The sequence below is a fragment of the Copadichromis virginalis genome, linkage group LG4, assembly GCF_057382275.1.
Source record: "Copadichromis virginalis isolate Kocher_CV1m ecotype Utaka linkage group LG4, C_Virginalis_male_GT1.1, whole genome shotgun sequence".
Classification (NCBI taxonomy): domain Eukaryota; kingdom Metazoa; phylum Chordata; class Actinopteri; order Cichliformes; family Cichlidae; genus Copadichromis; species Copadichromis virginalis.
Window position 1 is genome coordinate 12,206,047 of NC_140621.1, and position 25,311 is coordinate 12,231,357.

The 25,311-nt window shown below is 41.1% G+C and overlaps 3 protein-coding genes, 2 long non-coding RNA genes and 1 other non-coding gene across 8 annotated transcripts; 4 read left to right on the top strand and 2 right to left on the bottom strand.

The window, feature by feature from the left end:
• Nucleotides 1-225: 225 nt before the first annotated feature.
• LOC146710928 (galectin-2-like) lies at nucleotides 226-3,160 on the bottom strand. 2 transcript variants are annotated; one of them, XM_085453607.1, is made up of 5 exons: nucleotides 2,905-3,160; nucleotides 1,759-1,819; nucleotides 1,538-1,617; nucleotides 1,143-1,314; nucleotides 226-919 (listed from the first exon to the last, which is right to left on the bottom strand). In XM_085453607.1, exons 2-5 carry the CDS (start codon nucleotides 1,765-1,767, stop codon nucleotides 773-775), a joined length of 408 nt encoding a protein of 135 aa, XP_085309733.1. In that variant the 5' UTR covers nucleotides 1,768-1,819; nucleotides 2,905-3,160; the 3' UTR covers nucleotides 226-772. The 2 variants fall into 2 exon arrangements, with proteins under 2 accessions (XP_085309733.1, XP_085309732.1); XM_085453606.1 differs by having other exon boundaries at nucleotides 1,759-1,822.
• pick1 (protein interacting with prkca 1) lies at nucleotides 2,496-8,849 on the top strand. Its single transcript, XM_085453605.1, has 13 exons — nucleotides 2,496-2,668; nucleotides 3,158-3,231; nucleotides 3,454-3,565; nucleotides 3,779-3,907; nucleotides 4,945-5,011; nucleotides 5,145-5,234; nucleotides 5,305-5,358; nucleotides 5,481-5,543; nucleotides 5,846-5,979; nucleotides 6,190-6,282; nucleotides 6,372-6,422; nucleotides 7,061-7,205; nucleotides 7,330-8,849. Exons 2-13 carry the CDS (start codon nucleotides 3,191-3,193, stop codon nucleotides 7,584-7,586), a joined length of 1,236 nt encoding a protein of 411 aa, XP_085309731.1. The 5' UTR covers nucleotides 2,496-2,668; nucleotides 3,158-3,190; the 3' UTR covers nucleotides 7,587-8,849.
• A 266-nt stretch (nucleotides 8,850-9,115) lies between these two features.
• Nucleotides 9,116-9,188, top strand: trnar-ccu (transfer RNA arginine (anticodon CCU)). The gene has a single exon. It is a non-coding gene; the product is annotated as a tRNA-Arg (tRNA).
• A 194-nt stretch (nucleotides 9,189-9,382) lies between these two features.
• Nucleotides 9,383-25,309, top strand: plbd1a (phospholipase B domain containing 1a). Its single transcript, XM_085453610.1, has 12 exons — nucleotides 9,383-9,534; nucleotides 10,111-10,333; nucleotides 10,444-10,527; nucleotides 11,704-11,839; nucleotides 12,316-12,456; nucleotides 14,228-14,372; nucleotides 14,925-15,067; nucleotides 23,361-23,418; nucleotides 23,563-23,703; nucleotides 23,797-23,982; nucleotides 24,712-24,818; nucleotides 24,938-25,309. The coding sequence occupies exons 1-12, from the start codon at nucleotides 9,465-9,467 to the stop codon at nucleotides 25,112-25,114; spliced, it is 1,611 nt and encodes a 536-aa protein (XP_085309736.1). The 5' UTR covers nucleotides 9,383-9,464; the 3' UTR covers nucleotides 25,115-25,309.
• On the top strand, nucleotides 16,526-20,893 carry LOC146710932 (uncharacterized). 2 transcript variants are annotated; one of them, XR_014920056.1, is made up of 2 exons: nucleotides 16,526-18,720; nucleotides 20,768-20,893. It is a non-coding gene; the product is annotated as an uncharacterized LOC146710932 (long non-coding RNA). The 2 variants fall into 2 exon arrangements; XR_014920055.1 differs by lacking the exon at nucleotides 16,526-18,720 and adding an exon at nucleotides 18,727-20,069.
• On the bottom strand, nucleotides 21,149-22,421 carry LOC146710933 (uncharacterized). Its single transcript, XR_014920057.1, has 2 exons — nucleotides 22,214-22,421; nucleotides 21,149-22,168 (listed from the first exon to the last, which is right to left on the bottom strand). It is a non-coding gene; the product is annotated as an uncharacterized LOC146710933 (long non-coding RNA).
• Nucleotides 25,310-25,311: the final 2 nt, after the last annotated feature.

Genomic DNA, 25,311 nt, shown 5'->3' on the forward strand with positions numbered 1-25,311 from the left:
GTCTCTGAGTTTGGTCAAAGCACATAAGACATGAGCAACCGCGCCCATTTTCAGAGACTGCTTAGGTGATTGACCAGAGTCTCTCCATATTGCAATATGTTATTAAACTCACTTCAAATCATGCTCACTGAGGTGTTTGCAGGTTTTATTTAAAATTTCCACAACATAATTCAGCAGGATTCCAATGCTAGATGGCTTTATTGATTTGACTGATATATTTCAGGGGTGGCCAACTCCAGGACTACTTTTTTTGTTTGGAACTTAAAAGGCCCACCAGTTAACCTAACATGCATTTCAAAAGAAGTTGGAAACCTATGGAGGCACAAGTAACATACAAACTCCACATAGAAAAGTGTTAACTAGGAACCCTCGTGCCCCACATGCATTTTGTATGATTTGGAGCCATTTTTCTCTGCATGTTTACATGACTATAAATAATTAGTTACTGGATTTAGCAAATAACTACTATATGTGCATTTTCTTCTATTGTTCCGTGTCATCATACTTTTACCCTTTCATGCTTTGACTTATACTGTGTTTGTGAGAGGCTGCAAAACCTTAAAGATGACAAAACATGATTATTTGACTGTAAACATTTTATATCCTTTTGCACAACAGGACATTTTAATCCACTTAAATGTATCAATTTCTCTTTATCTCTTAATGATTCTTCAGTCAATAACTGACTGTTATTGTAAGAATAACATTCAGACAGTCAAACCTCATCTATAACTAAAGTGTTAAACACAGCGTCTGTTTACAGTTGTATCTCTTAGCAGATCTTGAAGGATTTCAGTTTAAAGTCTCCTGTGACTCTGATGTAGCTGATGGTACCCATACCAACACGATTTGGAAACTGGACTTCCTGTCCATCAGGAAGTTCCACTTCAAACGTGTCTTCAGCCAGTTTCAACACAATCTGAAACAGAAGAAAAATTCATAAGAAAACATTTTTTCCAAAACACAATCAATTCCAACCCAACTTGCATCCCCCAGCTTAATATCTGCAAGAATATTAGTGTGTTTTTTGTGTTTTATGTGGGTAAACCAAACATCCATTTGATCTAATCAAAAACCTTTGTGATATTCATAATACTCAGACACTCAGTACATCATCAATTACTTCGATCACATTCCCTCACCTTCACATCAGCACCCCTCTGTAGGGGGTTGTGAATTTCCCGTTTTTCATCGCCCCAGCAACCAGCAATCTTTGAGTTGCACACCAGCACAGCACCATCAGTGTCATCATGGAAACGAGGGTTGAAGTGCAGTGCCAGGTCATCTGCATCACAGCCGAGATCAATCTGGAATCTGTTGATCAGAGGTTGTACAAACTAGGTTTTAATATCAATGGCTTGCAGAGCTTTGAACACATGATCACACAGTGGAATACAAGATATAATATAATTTGTAAAAGTCCACTTTGTGCTAGATTGGATTTTCCTACTGCAGGATTAACAGCATATGTAGCTTTCATTCAGTTTATATGGTTACTGTACTGAAAAAATAAATGTTATGAGTTTTGTTAGCTTACCTCTCTGCATCATGCAGAATTACCCCTTTTATTTTCAGCTCATCTCCGGCTCTCAAATCCACATTCTTCAGTTCGAGTTCCTGAACACATGGTTAGAATATAATCTGAAGAAGTCTTGAGAATGAAATAACTTTGCATTTTCAGTTTTGCAAATAATTTATTAAAGGGTAAAATGTAGTTAATTTGTTGACATGTAGTGGCATACACAAACCTAAGCTTACCATACTCATACTGGTTGCTGGTGAACAGTCCTGGATGATGGAGTGTCAGCAGAGGTATAGTCTACTGTGCCGGGAGAAAAAAAGGTAAATGGGATAACTGTGAATTCTAGTTTATTTCTGATGCAAGACATGAGTTTTAGTAAGATTCTCTTTTGACACTGACTCATTCAACATCATACTATATTCAGTACAAGCACCACTCTGTTTAATCACCTGCAACAGCAAATTAGTATATGAACAAATTAGTGTGATTTTTGTATTTTTCATTGGTATTAATTTTGCATATTAATGAGGGCCTTCAATATACTGCTGATGACTCTAGAACAAAATAATCTATACTAGTGCACCATACCCATGCAATAAGTCTATTTCGCAACAATTGTTTTTGTATGCTTGACATTTAAAATGATCTACAAACAAGATCATTGTGAAATGTACATCACTTTTTCCATCAAAACAAATCTGTAATAATATTATATTTGACAAATTTCATGCAGGGGCAGGTTGACACTCTAACCACTGGATGGCAGTAAAACGCGTAGTCTAAATTAGAAACAAGCGAATCCTGGAAGGACTTTGATTAAATCTGCTAAAATACAATTACAGTGTTTTCATATGAGCTGATGAGAAGTTTAAAAAAATAATCTGTATCATTTACACTGAGGAATATAGAATTATAGACTGTAAGAAAAAACTAGAAAATGATCATCCAGTCCTTCCTTTTGTAATACGTTTTAACAACAACTTCCGTCATCCTTCCGGAAGTGACAAAATAAAGTAAATAGAAGCTGTCTTTAGATCGAGAAGTTGAGATAATTGCGAATAAAAAGGGCGATTAAAAAAAAAATATTTTGATTTTATGCACACTGAATAATATCTTTATGACGACTCTGTGCGACGCCTAAGAAAGGTAAATTGTTAATGGCCTGCTGACGTTTCAGGGGACAACATTAGCTAAATGCAGCTGCTATTAGCCTACAGGCTAGCAGCTAATAATCCAAGTTCCTTACTGACCTCGGTCACTGTAATGAAATCTAACAGTGACTGGTTTGTGTGTGCATGCAGATATATTAAGTGCAACAGTTACATTAATTAAAACGTATTTAAATGGTTGTTGTTAGGATGTTAGCATGCACTGCGGGTTACCAGCTGTTTGCTCTGCTCCAGCGTTTCCTCACTGACTCCACAGCGATTAGATTTGCCGCATCAGGAAAGCAAAGCTGCCAATTTTGGTGATTTTCCGATAGTCCATCTGACTATAAACTACTTTTAAATTCACCGGTAGCTCAAACTCTTAAACGTGTTCTGATTCTCACTCTTTTAATGAGCGTTTCTTTGGTTTCTGATCACTAGATCCAGTTAAAACCTTTGATTTCTGTTTTATTGTACTCTCTCGCAGGTTTCACAGGGACAGGAGTGACGCTGTCCTGCAATGTTCACAGATATGGACTATGAATTGGAGGAGGACAAACTGTGAGTCATTAATGAGCTTTCTCTACCCACCCCGCCGAATCACATATGCTTTTCATACATTATAAACATAAATCATTATTAAACATCTAAAACAGTAACTGATAAGGTGAATGCCTTGATATAAACTGTGATATAGTTCCCTCATTACAGAATGTCCCAGAATAAGCTGAACAAAATGCTTCAAAGCTCAATTAGTGTGGGTTTTTTTCTCTGTCTTAACAGGGGGATACCAACAGTGCCTGGGACTGTGACTCTGAAGAAAGATGCTAATAATCTTATAGGCATCAGCATTGGTGGTGGGGCTCAGTACTGCCCTTGCCTCTACATTGTTCAGGTGCACACAGAATAATTTATTATGACTTTATTTATTAACATGTCATCGATCACCAGAAGTTTCCATCATGCTTTAAATGTTATAAGACTATCTGTCTCAGTTTGCTGCTGTTTAGCATACGGGTCATTAAATGCAGCTTATCGCCTCTTATTCAGGAAAAATAACTGTACTTTGTCACGGTACTTTTTAAATGCGGTTGCTGTTGCTTTGCAGGTGTTTGATAACACACCAGCAGCTTTGGATGGGACGCTGGCAGCAGGTGATGAAATCACAGGTGTGAACGGGAAAGCAGTCAAGGGCAAAACTAAGGTGGAGGTGGCCAAGATGATTCAAGCTGTGCAGGTACACCGACTCTGAAAGTGTTTATTAAAAACTCAGCATTACACTATTGACCATAACTGCTATTTATCATTACAGTGTGACAAAAATGCACACAGTTTAGAATAATAGTACAGTCATTTTTGCATCTGTAGCTACAAAAACTCTCACCATCTCCATACACACTAAAGAAAAAGATGCATTTGACTGATAGCTTTATTAGCCTTTTCAGATTTTTGGTAGTTGTTGTGATGTGATGATTATTTCCATGGATTATTTTGAATACAATAATAGTGTCATTGCTGTGAAAATCTTATGACAGCCTTGTTGAAATAATGATGTTAACATGAGCCCTATTATTAAACTCTTGTTTTTAATCTTTTAAACCTAAAGACAGCGACTCTTCATACTCACCCTCACCTCTGATGACCAGTGCCCCATAATGAAGAAAAAAAGAACCAAACCACAGAAACACTGTGTGTCATTTAAAATAAATTTTGAAAATAGTTAAAAGATGACTCACTTTTTTATGTCCAGCACAGTCCAACAGTTAGTGAGATATGAGCCCACCTTCCCACTGTAGACAGGACACTGTAGGAGTGACTTCACTGGTTTGCTAAGCTGTGCTGAAGAGGTCGGGACAATAGCCCGTAGCATGTGGCGTACCATCACCGGTGAATAGTGGCGCTGTTGTTTTTGGCATCTTTTGTTCACAACCCAAAAAATTCCATGACTTCCTGCGTGGTGGGATAAAGATGGGGTTCAGTGTGGGATTAAAAGGATTAGGTGGTGTTGCTGCTGCCCGTCACTGAAAATACATTTCACACTTAGCACCATGAATGTTGCACATTATTAATTTTAACTTATCTACTAAGGTGAAATGTAACTTTCTTTGAAGCATGCATAGCAGTGCTTTGTACTGCATTCTTGCATAATCTCAACAAAAGCTAAAACAGTTCTATTTCTTATATTTAGCACTGCTACAATAGATGCTCTTCCTCTCACCATCCTATATTTATTTATTTATTTGGTTCATTTAACTGTTGATCCTATTTTCACAGGGAGAGGCAGTGATCCACTACAATAAGCTGCAGGCTGACCCAAAACAGGGGAAGTCTCTGGACATAGGTATTTATATTTATGTTACTTTCTTTTGAAGCGTGCACTGCAGTGCTGTGTACTGCATTCTTGCAGAATCTCAACAAATCGTTTTCACTGCTGCGTTAGTTTGTGTTAAACATTGATATTTTCTATGTTTCAGTGCTGAAAAAAGTCAAACATCGACTCGTAGAGAATTTGAGCTCAGGAACAGCGGATGCTCTTGGACTCAGTCGAGCTATTCTATGCAATGGTAAGACTGCTAAGATGGTAACTGCAGGTTTGTTCATATCTACTTAGATTTAACTTATTCTTCTTTACAGATGGACTTGTCAAAAGACTGGAAGAGCTGGAGAAAACGGCAGAGCTGTACAAAGGTAAAGAATGATAAGATTCTTTACCTAAACATGTTAATCATGTAATGTGAAAACTCCATAATCACAGATATGAGAGAGCTTTTAATCCACAGAGACGCTGTTGTTCTCTGTTTGCGTTGCAGGGCTTATGGAGCACACGAAAAGACTACTGAGGGCGTTTTTTGAGCTTTCTCAAACCCACAGAGGTCAGTCACTATATCCAAAATCACAAACGAGAAAAACAGTATTACACCAGTGGAATAATCCACTCTCACCCCCAAGCGAAAGTTTGCTGTTGTTTTTTTTGTTTTGTTTTTTTTCCCCAATGAAGGCTAAAACCTGGTGGAGCTTTTAGTTGAAACGTGACCATAAAATGAAGAAAAATGTCATGTTTTCATACAATGTCTGCTTGCTGGTGGAGTTGTATTTATTACTTTTTGTTTTCTAACTTTAGCAGATCTTTGCTCGTAGCTATATCTGAGCGGTTTCTGGTTTTGTCCCTTTGCAGCATTTGGAGATGTGTTTTCTGTCATCGGGGTACGAGAGCCCCAGGCTGCTGCCAGCGAGGCTTTTGTGAAGTTTGCTGATGCTCACCGCAACATTGAGAAATACGGCATTCAGCTTCTAAAGACCATCAAACCTGTAAGCACAGATTTAATTTATGCTTTGAGTCATTCATTGTACTAAAAGTGCACACATCAGTTAAAAACATTCATTTTAAAGAAAGCTTTGGAAAATTCTGTCTGTGTATACTTTATATTGTGTTCCTTAAATCTGTCAGAGTGAAATTTATTATGTAAGATGTCAGTTTTCCAGTGGATGTTAGATTTTAAAGTGTCTCTCGTTGTGCAGATGCTCCATGATCTGAACACGTACCTTAATAAGGCCATACCAGACACCAAGCTCACCATCCGCAAGTACCTGGATGTGAAGTTTGAATATCTGGTGAGACCTGCGGTGCTGTCACTCTGTTTACTGAAATTCACTGTCAGCCTGTAGGTTGAATAACAGGACGGGTTTTTTGTGTCTTTCAGTCGTACTGCTTGAAGGTGAAGGAAATGGATGATGAAGAATACAGCAGCATCGTGAGTCACAATTTTTACTGATTTAATTATATCAGTATGATATTGACAGTTGATGTAAAAGTGACATTTTGATTGCAACATTTCTTCCTGTTCAGTGTGTCAGATTATTCTTCTATGAGGAAAAATTTGACCCCAGGAAAAATGTAACCGAAACCTGCTACTTTTTGAACGTTCTAAAGCAGAAAGATGAAAACATTAGAAAAACTGACTGTAAGAAGATGGAACATCACATTTGTATCTGCAGACTAACTATAGATGCCCATCTTTAATTATCATGAGATCATTATGTTCCTCTCTCTAGTTATAGGGATGGTACCTTGAAGTATGAAGCTGCTTGAGATGACTGCGTTTAATCATGTTCTGTTTTGTACACAGGTGTTAGATTAGAGTCAGACTCGGTGATAACAGGTGTTCTTTTTAAAAGGTGTAGATATTTACCATCTCAGCATGACCGCCTCTATATCCTTCATGCTCACAGTCAAACTTTAGTTCACCACACTGATGCAGACTTAGCAAGTGCAAGGTTCTTATTTTCCGATAAGCACTCTGGGGAAGAACTGGCTATAAGCTTTCCTTGGATTTCCGCAGCTGAAAACATGTTTGATATGAACCAGTAAATCCTATTTTCCTTCTCACAGGCCATGGGGGAGCCTCTGTACCGCGTCAGCACTGGTAACTATGAGTACCGTTTGGTGCTTCGGTGTCGGCAGGAAGCCCGCGCCCGCTTTGCCAAAATGAGGAAAGACGTCCTGGAGAAGATAGAGCTGCTGGATCAGAAACACGGTCTGTTCTTGCTGTTTTTCACCTTTAGCTATTCCCTCCTCTGTCCTCCGTGGCCTGTAAACAGATGCTGAGGATTTAGTAGCTTCAACATGTTGCTTTTGTTTTCTTTCTTCCCCGTCTCCAGTTCAGGACATCGTGTTCCAGCTGCAGCGCTTCGTGTCGGGAATGTCACATTACTACAATGACTGCTACGCCGTCCTGAAGGAGGCAGATGTGTTCCCCATCGAGGTGGACCTCTCCCGCACAATGATCAACTACAGCAGCCAGCCGTTCTCCTACACAGACGAAGACGAGGAGGAAGAGGGAGGCGGAGAGGGAGGAGGAAGCAGTGCTGGCAGACAAGCAGAAAACGGAGCGGAGAAGCTGATCGATGACGAATGAGAAAGCCCACATGCGTTTGTGTTTACCATCAGTTACATTTAATGTCTACACACTCAGCAGGCAGTGATCCTGGCAGCAGAAAGCAGCTGCAGGAGCGGTTAACACTGTTCACACAGAGAGGAATACTGATTAGAAATGCTGCTATGATACTGTATGTGGGCGTTTTTACAGTTGTTTCTGTGGATTGTTAAAAATTCTATAGCTTTACGGTTACTTTATGATATTATTTACATTTGCAAATTTTCACTTAAAGAAAATCATTTATGGTGTCTCATAAGGTCATCACTGAAGGAGTGTGAGAGACACAATCAACTGAATGAAGCTTTATTTTGTTGTGAGTGATGTGTTTGGGTTTTAATGTTTCAGACTGGGATCTGTAAGCATATGAGGTGTGCCTTTGCTCTCTGTACAGTGAAGTGTACTGGGTCTGAGCTGTTTCAGTGTGGATAATATTTATTTTCTTTGCTGCAGAACCTGCTGCATCTTTGACGTTTATTTGTTTACCTGCTTGAAATGATATCACACTCTAAATGTTTGTCACTGCAGAGAGAAATTCTCAGTGCAACAAACCACTGGATAGTTTTACAAAATGTCAGGGTGTTTGTTACATTCAGCCTTTTTCCTCCATCTTTGCACATTTTAAGTTGTCTGACCGAGGTTCTTTTTTTTTCTTTGTCTAAGGTGTCTGTTTTATCTTCTCGGGCAGCATGCTTCAGGTGGAGTGTTCACATTCCCCTCACTACATTTGCATTCCAGCTGTGCCCTCACAGTATGATGAAGAAACTAGATGGATGCACAGCTTCACCGTGTTGTAAAAAGGAATTTAAGAAAAAACACTAGAACTGTGTAGAAAAAAGGTGTAAAAGCTCTTTTACTTACTGTTTTATTTATTGTGTTTATCAAATTATATCTGAAAATTTATTAAGGAAAAGTTAATCTGATAGTTTATTAAACTGTTCCAAAACCTATCACTAGGGGGCAGTGTCGCATCAGCTCTTAAATGTTTCTTTTTGTTTCTCTGAATGCAAAGAAAGGGACCCATTGTTTATGTTTCTTAATTTTCTTGGTTGGTTGCTTCGTACTACGTCATAATGACTTTTCGGAACTTGACTAAATATATGATCATTTTAATGAATATGCTGTCAGTTTATTTTCTATTTTAACTTTCTTTTACCTCGATAGGGTCTGTGCCACATGAATTGCGCAGATGCACTGTCCGTGACATTGTAATATATCAAATAAAGTAAATCCAAATATAAAGGAGGGTTGTGTGTTAATTATAAGAATGTAATCTCGAAGCCTCCATGAATATGGGGCTTTTGCTTTCAGTTGTAAAACGGAACGGAAACATGCCAGCTGCGCAGAAAGAATTCTCTTCGCTGTAGACGCGTCATGTAACTCTGAACTAAACCTTCGAAAAGCCCACACACGGCTCCGGACTCAGGCTCTGGTACCTACGATATGAAATCGTCGCAGGGTGATTGTTATAATCTCTAAAGAGTTTCCTGTGAGAGTCACAAAGCCATACAGCCCCAGTGGCCTAATGGATAAGGCACTGGCCTCCTAAGCCAGGGATTGTGGGTTCGAGTCCCATCTGGGGTGGAAAGTTATTTTCTTTCTTTTCTTGTCTCAAAACTGAAAACCATGTACTCTTGTTTACCAACTATCTTAGTTGTTCCAGCAGCTTGTCTCGAAGTGTTTTCACGTTCTGTTCCCCTTTTCCGCTCCTGGCCGCAGCCAATCAGGAAACTGAGCTCGCGTCACCTTTGGACTTTCCTTGCATAGAAAAGACAGATTTCCTCTTTACCCGTGCCACTTCTGTTCGAACCATTTCTATGTCCCGCAGCAGTTTTAGTTTTCAGCTCCATTCTCGCAGACATGTCTCCACTAAATTGGTTACATGCCTGTCTTTTATTCATCGTGGCTGCGACCTTCGCCTCTGCTGACAGTAAGTAGGACAAGTACATGAGAAGTCACTGGTGATTGTTTAAGGATCTGAAGAATCAGAATCAGAATGTCTTTATTGTCATTGTCGCAGGTACATCCAAAATAAAAGTGGTATCCGATCAGTGCATCATCCATAGAAATATAAAAATCTAAATTAAACAATAACATTTAATTAAATCACTAAATAAAATAAATAAAGTGCTAATAAGAATAGTATGAGCAAACATTCCCACACACATGCTTCAGTCAGTGCATAGATCATTTCAAGAATGGCGTGATGGACATTTTTTAGTAGCAGCATTCAGACATGTTATTGCGGTTGGGTAAAAGCTGTGTTCGACTCTATTTGTCCTTAAACTAATTGCTCTGAACTGTTGCCCTCGGGCACACAGTACAAACAGGGAGTGTCCAGGGTGTGAGGTGATACAGTGATCCTTTGGTCGGTATTAAACTTTCATTTTTGTTTGCACCCATTAATTCATCAGAACAATATAGAAGGAAAAAATCCATAAGTAAAGGAGCTGGGATCTGTGCCTCCCTTTTTGTTTATATTTTCATTGTGTTGATGTGTTCTCAGAGCTGACAGCAGCCACTGTGTACTGGGACCCCGATCACAAGCTTGTCAAGTTAAAGGAGGGGGTGATGGAGGTCGAGGGGGATGCTTACGGGTTCCTGAATGACACCCTATCCAGTACAGGCTGGAGTGTCCTTGAGATCCGAGCAGGGTATGGAGAGACTCCTGAAACGGATGAGATCACTTTCTTCCTGGCTGGCTACCTCGAAGGCTTCCTGACTGCCCAGTAAGTGCTGTCAGTTCTTATTATAATCTTATTTCTTTCACTCAAATTCTGAGTCTGGGCATTTTGTATTCATTCTTATACTTGTACTCATTCTTCCTTTTCTTCCCGAGGCAGATGATGGACCACTACACCAACATGTACCCGCAGCTGATCACCGACCCAAAGATGCTCGACCCAGTTCAGAAATTTATGGAGTGAGTCTGTTCCCTTTTCCTTTCAGAGTTACAACCCGAGCAGCAGAAATGTCACATCTACTTCACAATCTGTCATCTTCAATATCCTCTTCTGAAAAAAGTTCAACCAAACATTTAAGCACACTCAGCGTTGGCATTCAGCCACTCTTGACCACAACAGAGGTGTGGTCAAGAGGTGGGGGAGAAATATAGGAGTGGTGGAGAACGAACTTAACCTGCGTGTCTATTGTCTTGCGTAGTTTGGGAGATGATGATGGGTCGGGTGGGCTGCTGCGGGTTCTGTGGGCCCTGGTCCGGATGGGCCTGGGCCCCCTGGCCTTGGTGGATTCCAGAGAGCGGGGATGGCTCCGTGGGCTCGGTCCACTCTGGTACAGCTGGCTGCTGGCAGAGCCCACGGACATGTCACTGCAGCCCCCTCTGGCTTCTGCTCCTGGATGTCCTTCATGCCCTGGGGGACGGGGGTATGGCTCCCCACACCCTCTAGCAGATCGTTTAATGGAGAAACCTTTTGAATACAAGTGTGCCCATCCACACAGGTCGCGGACAGGTGTACACACGGGTGTTCACAAACACAAACTACACCTTTCTTGGCAAAAGCACAGTCTTGCATGTTCCACAATAACATTCAACATTGAGTATTTACGGTTACTTACACTTAGCCAGATTATTGCGACGGTGTCGTACTTATTATATTGCTCTCTTTTTTACTTTCTTTTTTTCTCTTTTTTTTCCTTCTCTCAACAGGTGATCCAGATGATTTTTTTAAGTGCCCTTTCTCACTGTCCCTCTTCACCTCTGTTTTTCGTTCCCTCCCTCGCTCACTCCCTCTCTTTCTTTCTCCCTTTCCTATCCCCCAGTCATGTTTGTCCCATCTGTAAAACTGAAAATAAAATAATGAATAATAATAACGAAGGTCATTAAAATGGACTAATACAGCAAGCCTGTGATGACCCACTTGGCAAAGTAAATCTGTTGGGGATCTTTCTTGGCCTTCAGACAGTAATTCTGACGGCTAAAGAACCAAATGGGATGGGCGGGAAAAAAAGACCATGTTGCAGAGTTAAGAACATTTTTGATCAGGTTTTTCTACTGATGCAGTATTACGGTGGGGTTTTGTAAAGTAGCATTTATCCATTTAGTTAAATTTCAGTCTAAATATGATTCTTGTACGTTTAGGGAGCAGGACTCATGGGTCAGACAGCAGGTGAACAAGAGCTCCGATCCTCTGTGGAAACACACCGGCTTCATCATGGCTCAGCTGGACGGATTGCAGGCAGGAGTGGCAGCGTGGGCCGAGAAGCAAGGGAAGAAGGTAGGATAGCCGTTTGGCTGGATTTTTGTCCCACAAAAACGCAACAAAACACAAGAATGTTTAAAAAAAAATGCTATCAAATAAATCTGCACTCTGAAATGCAGAAGCATCAACCAATAATTTTATATCAGGTTTCACAGGCTTAAGTCATGTTAAATATAAAAAGTAGAAGTAATAGTACTTAAGAAGATTTTCATGAATATGCTATAGAGCCAATAGTGATATTAATGGCAGTAAAAGTAATACTACATACCAGCAGTTATGAATTCAAATAATTTATTTGTTTAAAGAATCCACTTTGATTTGCTGTAAGATGTGAATTATTTTTAATATTTTCTTTTCTCATAATTAATTATTTTGTAGCTTTTATTCCGTGTTTTGTTTTGTTTTTGATAAATGGCCGTCTCACTTCAGGGGCAGCAGCACTGTTTGTTTGCATTTGATGACCAGCTGTTTATCTGTTGTCCTTCCCAAAGCCGCTGACGCTGTTTGACGTCCAGTTCCTGAACGCGGTGGGAGACCTGCTGGATCTGATCCCAGCCCTGGTCCCCAGCTCCTATCCTTCACTCAGAGACTTCAAACTTCCAGGGATGGGTCACTGCTCTGCACTCATCAAGGTCAGAGGTCAAAACACAAGTTAATCACAGACTGTATATAAAAGATGGATATAGAGACCAAAAGTGAAGCTAGCGATGCCTAAAATCAACTCACTCTTTCTTCTGGTTGCAAAAGGAAGTCTGACTTTGAAGAAGCATCTGCTCTATGAACAGTGTTGGGGAGTAAAGGAATACATGTACCGGCGTTACGTATTTAAAATACAAAATATGAGTAACTGTATTCCGTTACAGTTACTGTTTAAAAAGGTGGTATTCAGAATACAGTTACTTTGTTGAAGTAAAGGGATTACACGGCGGTCTTTTCCCATTTCATATGTTAGGCTATGCCCTTTCTATTTTTGGTAATTCCACGCTGGTGGAAATAAATAAAACACACATTAAGAGGCTCTAATGCCTGTGTCTCCATCTCGCGGCCCATGTCACCTCTATTTGCATAATGACGTGATGAAATATTTTTAAAATTATTGTTCAACAAATTATTTAATATGAAGGCAAAAGGTAGAGTGTTACAGGTATAACCCTAAAGAATGCCTTTCTCTGTCTCTCGTTAGCAAAGTTGACCCAGACAACAAAGTAAAGCTAGTTTTTGGCTACGAGCCCGACACGGAGCCCAGCGCATTAGCCAGACGTCCCTTTACTACGGTTTGGAGCCGCGGACCTGTTTTATATATGCGCAGAATAGTTTTCTATATGAGATCGCTGCAAAAATTTGCAGCCTTACCTAATGTCCACCCTACTGTTACTCATTTTATATTAAGATTTAAAAATCTAGTTGGTAATGGTATGGCGAGTATAGTCTTCAGTAATAGTAATAAATCGCACAGCAATCGTACATTCATGTAATTGTACAAAAGCTTGATAATATATTAAGTAATCCAAAGTATTCAGAATACGTTACTCTCATTGAGTAACGTAATGGAATATGTTACGAAATACATTTTGGGGCATGTATTCTGTAATCTTTAGTGGTTTCAAGTCTTGGTGAATAAACCGAAATGTTCCATTTCTGCAACATAAAACGAGCAGTTGATAAGTTCACTTTATGAAGATGTGGTGTCTCCTCTTGCTCGTCAAGTTTGAGGGGGAAAAAATATGGCAACCGATAAAATGCCAAACCCGAGGATCTAAAACACAAGTCTGCGCACAGCTTACAGTGGCCATCTTTTATATACAGTCTACGATCCTGATCAGGCTCTTATTCTTATTAGATATTAAAAAAAATACACATAACACAAAAAGCAGCTGATGTATATGAGTAGTTCCTCAAATTTACTTCACAGCAAATTAGTAATGCTTCACTGACATCAGCTGTAACCTGATTTTCATAGGTGTGCAAAATAAGAAGAACAAGAAACTACCAGTGAAGAGCAAATTTCCTGTGTAATCGAATGTGCTGGTGCATTAGTGCAGTAACGCATTATTCATCTTTATTTCATATTTAAAGAAACTAAGTTTAATTTTCAGTGACATAATTAAATCAGGGGACAGTTTTGTACACAGAGGTGCATATTCTAAAACCTGTAACTTCAAAGTGTTTTTTGCACGGCAGCTTTAACAAATGTATGTTTGTGCTAAATAACAGGCCAAATTCAAAAGTCCTATAACGTCACCTGTTCTGACTTCTTGTCTGTTTTGTTGCTTTTGTTGAAAGGAAACTATCGAATTTAAGTTAATTATCTAACTAAACCAATGTTATTATGTTGGTTAAGCTACATAACTGTTGGACATGACGCACGATTGTCTCATTACTGATTTCTGTCATCATCTTTAGATGCTGCCGGGGTACGAGAACCTCCTGTTCGCTCATTCCAGCTGGTACACGTACGCTGCTTCGATGCGGATTTACAAACACTGGGACTTTCACATCAGCGAGCCCCATACAGCCACTGGAAAACTATCCTTTAGCAGCTACCCTGGTATGTAAGAAAGCAAGAGCATCAGTGAAAAATTTTTACAATCTTTTAAAACGTGTCCTATCCAAGACAGGCAGCATTACAATCAGTAACTGCACAGACTAGTACAACACAGATGAAAATACACAGCAAAAACACACTAAAACTATAAGAATGTAAAACTGATGGACTAAAATACAAACACAACCAACATTTATGAACTGCTGAAACAAACATAAATAAAAGTAAAAGTCACTGAGTTTATTGAATAGTACTGTGCTGTTAATATTCATGCAGTACATTTGTAGTAGCTGCCTCCAGGTCAGTTAAAGACGTCTTAAATGAATTTGGTGAGATCAGCTTCTTAAGTTTTAGAGTTTTGCTGATGATTCCACTTCGTAATTCAGTCAGTGTCAGCCATCTCCAGAAGGCCAACCATTCATTCTGCTGTCTCTGTATAACAATTTTGGTTATCTCGCCCTCTTCACACATGGCACACATGCAAAAAGAACATCATTATGGAAGAAGATCATCCATAAAGCTCATGTTTGTAATGTGGCTTGTTTGTGGCTTCAGGGTTCCTGGTGTCGCTGGATGACTTCTACCTCTTGGGAAGTGGTCTGATGATGACGCAGACGACCAACGTTGTCTTCAACTCCTCCCTTTTTGACACAATCACCCCAAATAGCCTACTGGCCTGGCAGAGGGTCAGGCTGGCTCACAGTGTTAGGTATTTTAGTACCATGGTAGCATTTACTGGATATTGTTTTATAGTGACATTATGCAGGAAAACTCTGTCATTCAATAAGGCCCCTTTGTTTTAGTTATTTTTCTCTTTGACCCAAGAATTGATGTGTGAGAATCACAGGCTGGTACAAGGTTGAAATACCACAGAGATCACTCCCTCAGCTACATTAGTTTCTTAATCTTTTAGACGCCTGTTGAAGGCCAAATGGTTTGTTTCAGATTTCACTAATGAAAGAACTCTTCGTTTTGTGCCTTGAAAATATGTCGCTGAGATAATCACAATTGTAGCTGAACTAATAAACTACACAAAGGATGCTTCTTCACCCAAGGGCAGGAAGACGCTGCCTTATCTTGGTCTGTACTGGTTTAAACTGATAATCTGCTGTCTCATGAATTTTACCCTCTATATAAACTGTTGTACTTGTGAATAAAGTTGAGTCACTTTGGGAAGACAATCTAAAGCAGTCTCTGTTTTCTTGTTCTCCCAAGCTGCTCCCGAGCTCGTACTAACACGCTGAATGGCATGCTTGAATATTACTTGAGAATATATTTGACTGTGTTACAGACTAAGGGACATTCTCTGCTGATAGGTGAAGGTACATTCTCTGCTGATAGACGTCCACGCCTCGGAGGAAGTCGATCCACGGATTAGGCCTTGGAAACCGTTTCCTTCAATTTTGGTGTCAGAAGTGGGATCCTGACGAAGGTAGGCACTCGTCTTTTATTTTATAGGACTGTGTTATGCCTTTCTCAGTGATCCACATAGAAACGGGATACGCTGACAAGGCCTTCTTCAGTGGCCCACATAGTAACAAGTGGGATACGCTGAGGAGCCTTCGTTAGTGGCCCACATAGAAACACAGGAAGTTGCCTGTTGTTTTGTAAATAAAAGCAGAAAGGACACAGGAAGTTGCCTGCTGTCATAAACTAAGAAGTTGCTCACCAGCAGAAAGGACACAGGAAGTTGCCTGGGGTCATAAAACGAGAAGTTGCTCGTTAAAAAAGTGAGAAGTTGCTCACTAAAAAGATAAAATTGCTAGCAAAAAAATCAAGTAACCTCAGGTGTGCCACAGCAAAAATAAAAACTAACTTAAATCCTTCAAAGCGTCTAAACCCCTCTGGAAATCACTGACCATGGGTCAGAATAATTCAAAGACCTTAGACGGGTCCGATAAAAAATCAAAATTAACTGTAAAACCGAAAAAAATAAAATATAAAATCACAAATAGCGGCTCAGTACGACTCCCACTTCCGGTTACGTTTAACCCACGCTCGCGAATCAATGAAGACTTCCATGATTACGTATCCAGAACATGCGGAAGTGCTTACGTGACTGATTTCGTCTCGAACTTAAGAACTATAACTTTAATGCATCCTAATGTATTTCCGGAGCCCTATCCCGAACGATTATCGCCAGAAAACAGGTCAGTAGAAATGTTAAATACTATTTGTGATAAGGAAAGTAGGCTGATTAAAAAGTCCTGTAAAAAATATATGATAGAATGTCGTGATGTGATCAATCGCATGCTACCGCTATGGAAAAAAGGACCCGAGCCAGACGTAAATGCTTTAAATCAAGCCAGTGTAGGCTCTAGTAAATCCACTGCAGAAAAAACTAGCCTTATATGCCCATCCGTTCAACCTACGGCTCCGCCGCCTTATGATGAAAAGACAGAATTAATAGCTGCTGCGGCGGCTGCACGTCATCAGCGCGTATATCCTGATATAACAGCAGAATCCCAAAAGAGTGAGGAAGGCACTGAAATGACACCTAAATCAGAAGAAGATGACTGGTTTAACCTAGATCAAAGACAGGAACGAGAATACACTGAACGAGAAAGAGAGTTACAGGAACATAAAAAGCAAACAAAACAGTTAATGACAGAGTGTGAGGAAATCATGAAAGATCCTTTAACTGAACGTACGGAAGCTGAACTGCAGCAAGCCGTTTCCGTCATAGATAATCATGTTCAGCGCCACACTAGAGTAGCGAATGGTTTGACTGTGCCAAAAGCAATAACTAACACCAGAAATTTAATAAGGAACTACTTAAAGCAGAAAAAAGAGGAAAAAACTCAAGAGGGCCCCCACAAAAACACCCGTTATAAAGAAAAGCAGGGATCACAATTTAATGACGTCAGCACCTCCCTTCCGTTCATGATAATAGGGGACATGTGTTGCATTCAACCCCCTAAAATTTCAGAGTTAGCAGCAACCATTAAAGAACTTCCCGATCCTCTACAAAATCCTACAGCCTTTGTTTCTGCATTACAGAGAAGTACCAGATACCACCACTTGGGTGGGCCTGACTATAGATATATATTATGTCAACGAATTCCAGGTGTGACTGAATCTCAGCTTATTGAAGAAGTAGAGGAACTAGACCCTAAAAATGACCAAGCAGCCAACACCACCTCGTTTTTGTGGATAAACGATGACAAAATCACAGCCTTTTTTCAAAATCTAAAGAAATTTCTGCTCACAATGTCTAGAGATTTAGTTTTTATGAAACGTTTCACACACTGCTGGACTAATGAGGCATGCATGCCTGAAGGAGGAAATGATCAGATTTTCATAACAACATTCTTAAACAACATTCATCCAGAATGTTCACAACTATTGAAGCTGACTGCCACTGATAATCTCTATGACATGAAAATAAAGAACTTTATCACACTTGTCAAAACAAAAGCTGGTGCAGATCTTTTCCCCAACAGCACGAAGGCTAAAAGTGTTAAGATGATGTTGAATTTTGATGTTGAAGGCTCAGAGGAAAGTGAAAAAATGATGTATGCAGGGGCCCCGCCCCCTCAACAAGCGCAGCAGGGAGATTTCAGAAGGAGAGATAGGAGTGGAGACGTATGTTTTTATTGTGGAAAAATAGGACACTGGAGGAGGGAATGCAAATCAGCAGCACATAGGTCTCAACCACAAAACACAGGACCAGCTCCTGCCACTAGGCGTCAGCAGAGCTCTTACAGACAAGGTAACTGGCAACGCAGACAGGAATCACATCAAAGAAACGGCCCCTTTGCACTTAGGCAGCAACCTTATAATCCACATTTTAATCCCCACCCATATGATAACGAAAGACTGGACCGACAATAGGGAGGCCCAGGTGAAGATGAGGGACAGTGTGAAGCACTACACACGATGCTGCATTTGCAATTGTCCCGTAACACAGAAAGCTTGCCCATGTTAGATATAGAGATAGGTGAAAAGATTTATTCCTTTTTAGTTGACAGTGGAGCCACTAAAAGTTCACTGTCTGGAAAATTCTATAGTGGGCCTGTTTCCTCTGTGTGCATCAACACCATGGGAATAAACGGAACTCTAGTGCAATGCCCCAAAACTCATTCTCTAAAAACACGCTGGGGCCCAAAACCAGACGAAATTACATATCATCCATTCATAATTATTCCAAACTCGCCTGTGAATCTATTAGGCAGAGATTTAATGGCAAAAATGAACTTGTGTATTTCATTTAACACAAAGGGTGAAATGTTTGCAGATACTGATAACAGCTATGTTTTCTCTGCCCTATGCACCGACACCATGGAGAAGGAACAGCCTCTGTGTCAGCTGGACGCCTCAGCAGAGAATGAACTCAATATCCATCTGACTGGTATCCCACGTCACACTCTGTGTCAAAAACATGTGCAAACACCGTTACCAGGTAGCCCCATGCCTGGAAGCCACATATTTGTTTCTCTCACACTGTTCAACAACATGATAACTGCTCACACCAGTGAAGGCCGAACAGTGGTTTTGTCACATAACTCAGACATAGGCTATGACATTACTGCACCATGTCGACACATAGATCTAACCTACCCCATACACTGTACTATCTCTGCTGTCACATTGCCAGCTGAATATCAAAACATGACATTATGGTCAAGAGGTGAGAATGATGTAGGATTTATTGACTGTACACCTTATCATGCTCAGCTGAAAAACAACAAGCCGGTATATGTCAAGCAATATCCCATTTCCGCTGAAAAAGCCGCAGCCTTAGACATCATCATAGGAGATTTATTGACAGCTGGAGTAATAAAGCCCACAGTATCTCCATATAACACTCCTGTCAATCCTGTGCCAAAGCCTAACAAACCTGGCGTATGGCGTTTCACACAAGACTTAAGGCAAGTTAATGCAGTCATTATGCCTCTGCCACCTATTGTCCCAGATGTTCCCAGCATACTGACATCTATTCCAGCAACAGCTACACATTTTACTGTGGTGGATTTGTGCTCCGCCTTTTTCTCAGTACCTGTGCATGAAGACACACAGCCGATATTTGCTTTTACACATAGAGATAAGCAGTACACTTGGACTCGCTTACCCCAAGGCATGGTAGACAGCCCTGCGGCTTTCTCAATGGTGGTACGTGCTACCCTGGACGGCTTCACTCCTCCAGAGGGCTGTACTCTGATCCAGTATGTAGATGATCTCCTCCTCTGTGCTGAAAGTGAAAAACTATGTCAAACTGCCACACACATGCTACTCCAGCACCTCCAACAGACTGGCCACAAAGCATCAGCAAAGAAAATGCAGTACTGTCAGACTTCTGTTCAATATTTGGGATTTACACTGTCTCACGGACAACGTTCCATGACTACAGACAGGGTCAAAGCTGTGACCTCTGTCCCTAAGCCCACTACACAGAAGGAAATGCTGTCTTTCCTAGGCATGGTGAACTATTGCAGACAGTGGATACCAGACTGTTCTTTTCATGACCACATTCTGCGTGAATGCTGCAAAAAAGACAAGCCTCCTCGAATACTGTGGTCCACAGAAATGACTGCCTCTTTCAATGCATTACAGGGAGCGCTGACCTCCGCCCCTTGTTTGGGTCTGCCTGACTACCACTTACCGTTCCACCTGTACGTCACAGAGAACGGCACAACCTGCGCAGGTGTATTGGCCCAAGAGCATGGCTGTGGCTACCGTCCAGTAGCCTTCTACTCAAAGGTGCTGCCAGCAGTAGTTCAGGGGATGCCGGCCTGCCTGAGAGCAGTAGCAGCTTGCTCTATCATGATAAGGGACTGCGAGAAGCTCACACTCTCACATGACACTATTCTACACACCAATCACCAGGTCACGACCATTCTAGCAAACATAACTACACAACATATGACCGCACAACGTCGCTCAGGTTATGAAGCTACACTGACTTCAACAGCAAATCTCACTATAAAAGCAAGCAGCACACCCAATTCGCCAGCACACTTACTCATTCGTATGCTGTGTTCCTCTGACCGACAGGATGGTTCAGACGACCCTGACGTTCATGATTGTATGACACGTATACAGGAATCCACAGCACCACGCCCAGACTTAGAGCAGACACCAATCCCAGACTCAGTCATTGTTTATGTGGACGGGTCCTGTTCAAAACCAAATGACAACTTATTTCTTTGTGGCTATTCGGTGGTGACATTGCCTGACATCATACTAGAGGCTCACTCATTACCATTTCACTCAGCACAAAAAGCAGAGCTCATGGCTTTAATACGCGCCTGTGAGCTCCATGTGGATAAGCGGGTAACAATTTACACTGATAGCCGTTATGCATTCGGTGTGGTGCATGACTTTGGCACATTGTGGAGACAAAGAGGATTTAGATCTGCTGATGGAAAATCGATCGCTAATTCTGACCTTGTTCAAAGACTTTTGCAGGCTATACAGCTGCCATCGGCAATTGCAGTTGTTAAAACGAAGGGGCACAGCACGGCTGACACAGACGAAGCAGTGGGAAATGCTCTTGCAGACGTAACCGCGAAAGCAGCTGCTGCCTCACAGCAACCACCCAGAAGGGAAGTATTATCTTTGCCTTTACAGCTGCCACTTGTCACGCTCCCAGACTATTTAGAAACAAATGTTGACCTAAAATTCATACAAGAGCAAGCCTCTGCCTTAGATTACACTTACTGGGAAAGTAATGATTGTACCTTAGATAACAGAGACGGCTTATACAAAAACCTTGAGGGTTTGATTGCCCTCCCATCTTCACTACTGCCAATCCTTGTCCGCCATTTTCACGGTGTGAGTCATGTCGGACAAAGAGGGGTAATAGGAGCAATAAAATCAAGATTTGTAATCGAGAAAACATCACACGCAGTAAAACGCATATTAGCAACCTGTCTAACATGTGCACGAACTAATGTAGGAAAACCAAAAGCAAAACATCAGCATTTACCACAACCAGATTTCCCATTTCATACATTACAAATTGATTTTACACACATGCCAGCACAAGGAAGCATCAAGTACTTACTGGTAATAGTGGACCAATTTAGTAAATGGGTAGAAGCTTACCCAACATCAAAAGAAACTGCAGAAGTAGTCTGTCAAAAGTTGTGCAATGAAATAATACCCAGATTTGGAATACCTCACCAAATTAACAGTGATAGAGGACCTTCATTCACATCAGAAGTAATTCAAAAGTGTGCTAAAACTCTAGCAATAGACTGGAAATATCATGTGCCATACCATCCTCAGAGTTCAGGAGTTGTAGAAAGAATGAATAGGACCATAAAAAAATCGCCTGACTAAAGCAATGATAGAAACAGGAATGACCTGGATCAAACTACTTCCTCAAATCCTCTGCGAGATTAGAATGACTCCATCCGCAGCAACCAAATTATCTCCATTTGAAATAATCATGGGAAGACCGTTTCCAACACCATGGTCAGCCTCCAGAGGGGCACCGCTATTGGAAGGGGACATAGACACTGCATTGTCTGACTATGTTCATAACCTGGTAGAAACACTGAATAATAACTATCAGAAAGTTTGTCTCTCTCAGCCTCTCCCTTCCATAGATCCAACCCATCCGTGGAAACCAGGAGATGCGGTGTTGGTAAAGTCGCTAAAACCAAGGGCACTCAGGGAGGCCGCGTGTTCCAGCCCCCAGACTGTACTTGCAGTGACGAGAACCAGCATCCTAACAGACGGACAACCTCAGTGGATTCATGCCAGCAGGGTTAAGACCAGCCCCACCAAACCACCTAAGGCGTCGGATCAAGTAGATGACGTCTCCGGCGAGCCAGCGCCCGGATTCAATACACCTACAGATGACGACTCAGGTGAGCCAGCGCCCGGATCCAATCCACCTACACACACACAATCACTGATTAACACACAACGCCTGAAAGAGCCAAGACTCAGAAAGCCCTTTGATCCCCCGCCTGAACAACAACAAGGTACTCGAACATCCAGCAGGAACAGAAAGCCTAGAGTACCACACAATGTCTAACCTGATAAAGATAGACTCGTTTCATCCTGATAATGGAGAAAATGAAATGCCCATTGTCATCACACGACGCTTATACTGGGTCTCTCGAACCTGGGACCAGGCCAGGAGACGACTGAAGAACTGTGTTTTTTATATATTTAGGTTATTAATCATATCTACTGCATTAACCTTAGGATTTTTATTTGATATTAAGCCTGCTCGACAGACCAGTTACATTTTATGATTTGCTTTTTATATTATCTTATTACATTTGTGATTTTTCCTTTCTATTGAGTTATTATTTTTAAAAATAATAAAAGAGGGGAACTGTTAGGTATTTTAGTACCATGGTAGCATTTACTGGATATTGTTTTATAGTGACATTATGCAGGAAAACTCTGTCATTCAATAAGGCCCCTTTGTTTTAGTTATTTTTCTCTTTGACCCAAGAATTGATGTGTGAGAATCACAGGCTGGTACAAGGTTGAAATACCACAGAGATCACTCCCTCAGCTACATTAGTTTTTTAATCTTTTAGACGCCTGTTGAAGGCCAAATGGTTTGTTTCAGATTTCACTAATGAAAGAACTCTTCGTTTTGTGCCTTGAAAATATGTCGCTGAGATAATCACAATTGTAGCTGAACTAATAAACTACACAAAGGATGCTTCTTCACCCAAGGGCAGGAAGACGCTGCCTTATCTTGGTCTGTACTGGTTTAAACTGATAATCTGCTGTCTCATGAATTTTACTCTCTATATAAACTGTTGTACTTGTGAATAAAGTTGAGTCACTTTGGGAAGACAATCTAAAGCAGTCTCTGTTTTCTTGTTCTCCCAAGCTGCTCCCGAGCTCGTACTAACACGCTGAATGGCATGCTTGAATATTACTTGAGAATATATTTGACTGTGTTACAGACTAAGGGACATTCTCTGCTGATAGGTGAAGGTACATTCTCTGCTGATAGACGTCCACGCCTCGGAGGAAGTCGATCCACGGATTAGGCCTTGGAAACCGTTTCCTTCACACAGTTTGGCAAAAACCGGAGAAGAATGGGCCAAAACCTTTTCCATGTATAACTCTGGTGAGCATGTCTGCCTTATGTACATGGATCTTTATACACGAAGCACAGAAACTGTGCTGTGTTTTGATAGAAAAAGCTAAATCATGCTCAGGCCTCTTTATTAAACTTTTTTCTCTTCCATAAATCCACCTGTAACTCTTGCAGGAACCTACAACAATCAGTACATGGTGTTGGACAGAAGCAAAGTGAAGCTGGGTCACAGTCTCGACGACGGTGCGCTGACTGTGGTGGAGCAGATCCCCAGCTTGGTGGAGTACTCGGACCAGACACAGACTCTGCGCAGAGGCAGCTAATCATTTTCTACATTCAATTGTATTTTGTATCGTATTTCATTTTTAGACTTTTCTGTGATTTCGTCACCACATCCATTTCTTACAGGTTATTGGCCGTCCTACAACATTCCTTTCCATCGGAAGATCTACACAATGAGTGGTTACGTAGAAATGTGGGAGCAGTACGGAGAGGACTTCTCCTATGACCTCTGTCCCAGAGCCAAGATCTTTCGCCGTGACCAGTGTGGCGTTAAGGACCTGGAGTCCTTGAAGCGCATCATGAGATTCAATGGTGTGTGGCTCCATCTCAGCTTCTTAGTTTTAGCTCATTCTGCTGACTCTTTGTATGTTGCTGTTTCATAAGCTAGATTTTTGGCTGCAGTACACTTCATTAGTTACATCTTGTTAGAGGCACACATTCAACAAGCTGCTGGATTCAAATCACATCTAGCAGTTTGAGATGATCTGAGCTTTGCGATGTGGTCCGTTGTCCTGCTGGAAGCAGCCATTAGAAGATTGGTAGAACATGTTCATAACAGTCATAACAATACTGAAGTGGATTTGGGGATTTAAATGATGCTCAGTTTGAACTTTAGCAGGTTGTCTTCACCATGTCTATGTGCATAAATCCACTGTGTTACTGCTGTTTTACTGTCTGATTAGATATTTGCACTAACAAGTAGTTGAACAACTGTACCTAATTAAGTGGCCTTTTCCTAGCTATTCTGATAGCTATAGCTTGAGCTGATATAGTTTTATACATTTCTTTTAGGTACCTCTTCTGTTCAGACTTGTTGCACGTCTGTTTAAACCAAAGATGCACAAGTAGAGCATTTCTTCCCAACCAGGTCCACGAGTGTCCCAGGGTTTCTTCTGCAGTAGCCAGTGTGATAGCTGAACTGTGACACAGAATTAGGCTTAGTTGGATCTCTGTTTAATTTTTGAAATCTTTTCATTTCTTTTTCCAGTAGCCACCCATTTACATTCACAAGCATGATATTTTTGGTTTGCTTGTTTTCAGACTACAAGAAGGATCCGTACTCAAAGGGTGACCCCTGCAAGTCCATCTGTTGCCGTAACGACCTGCAAAGCGAGAGGCCTTCACCAGGAGGCTGCTATGACACTAAGGTATTCCCAGAGCGCCACAATAGCCTTTTCATCAGTAGCAGTCATGCAGGTTTCATGAATTCAGATGCTTTTAAGCTCTACCCAGCTTTCTTCTTGTTGGCGTCTTTTTCCCTGTGCAGGTGACAGATTTCCACTTGGCTGGGGATTTCCGTGCGGAGGCGGTGAACGGGCCGACAACACAGGACGGACTCCCGCCGTTCTTTTGGGACAAATTCGGCAGCATTAGCCACCAGGGTCTGCCACAGTATTACAACTTCACCTTTATCAAGATGCAGCCCATTCTTTTCGATCCATGAGCATCAGTGTGTGACTGTGTGCGCGCGACAGAGATTCTTTCAGGGTAATGGAGGTCCACGCCCATCTGTACAACCCAGTGAGTTTCTGGGAGGCGGGTTTTATCTGTCCTTTCAATGTCCATCCAGCAGATGATTTTTTTTTTTTCTGCATGTTTGCTATTGCATCCATGAGTAGATCTCCTTTCTTCTCAGCAGTC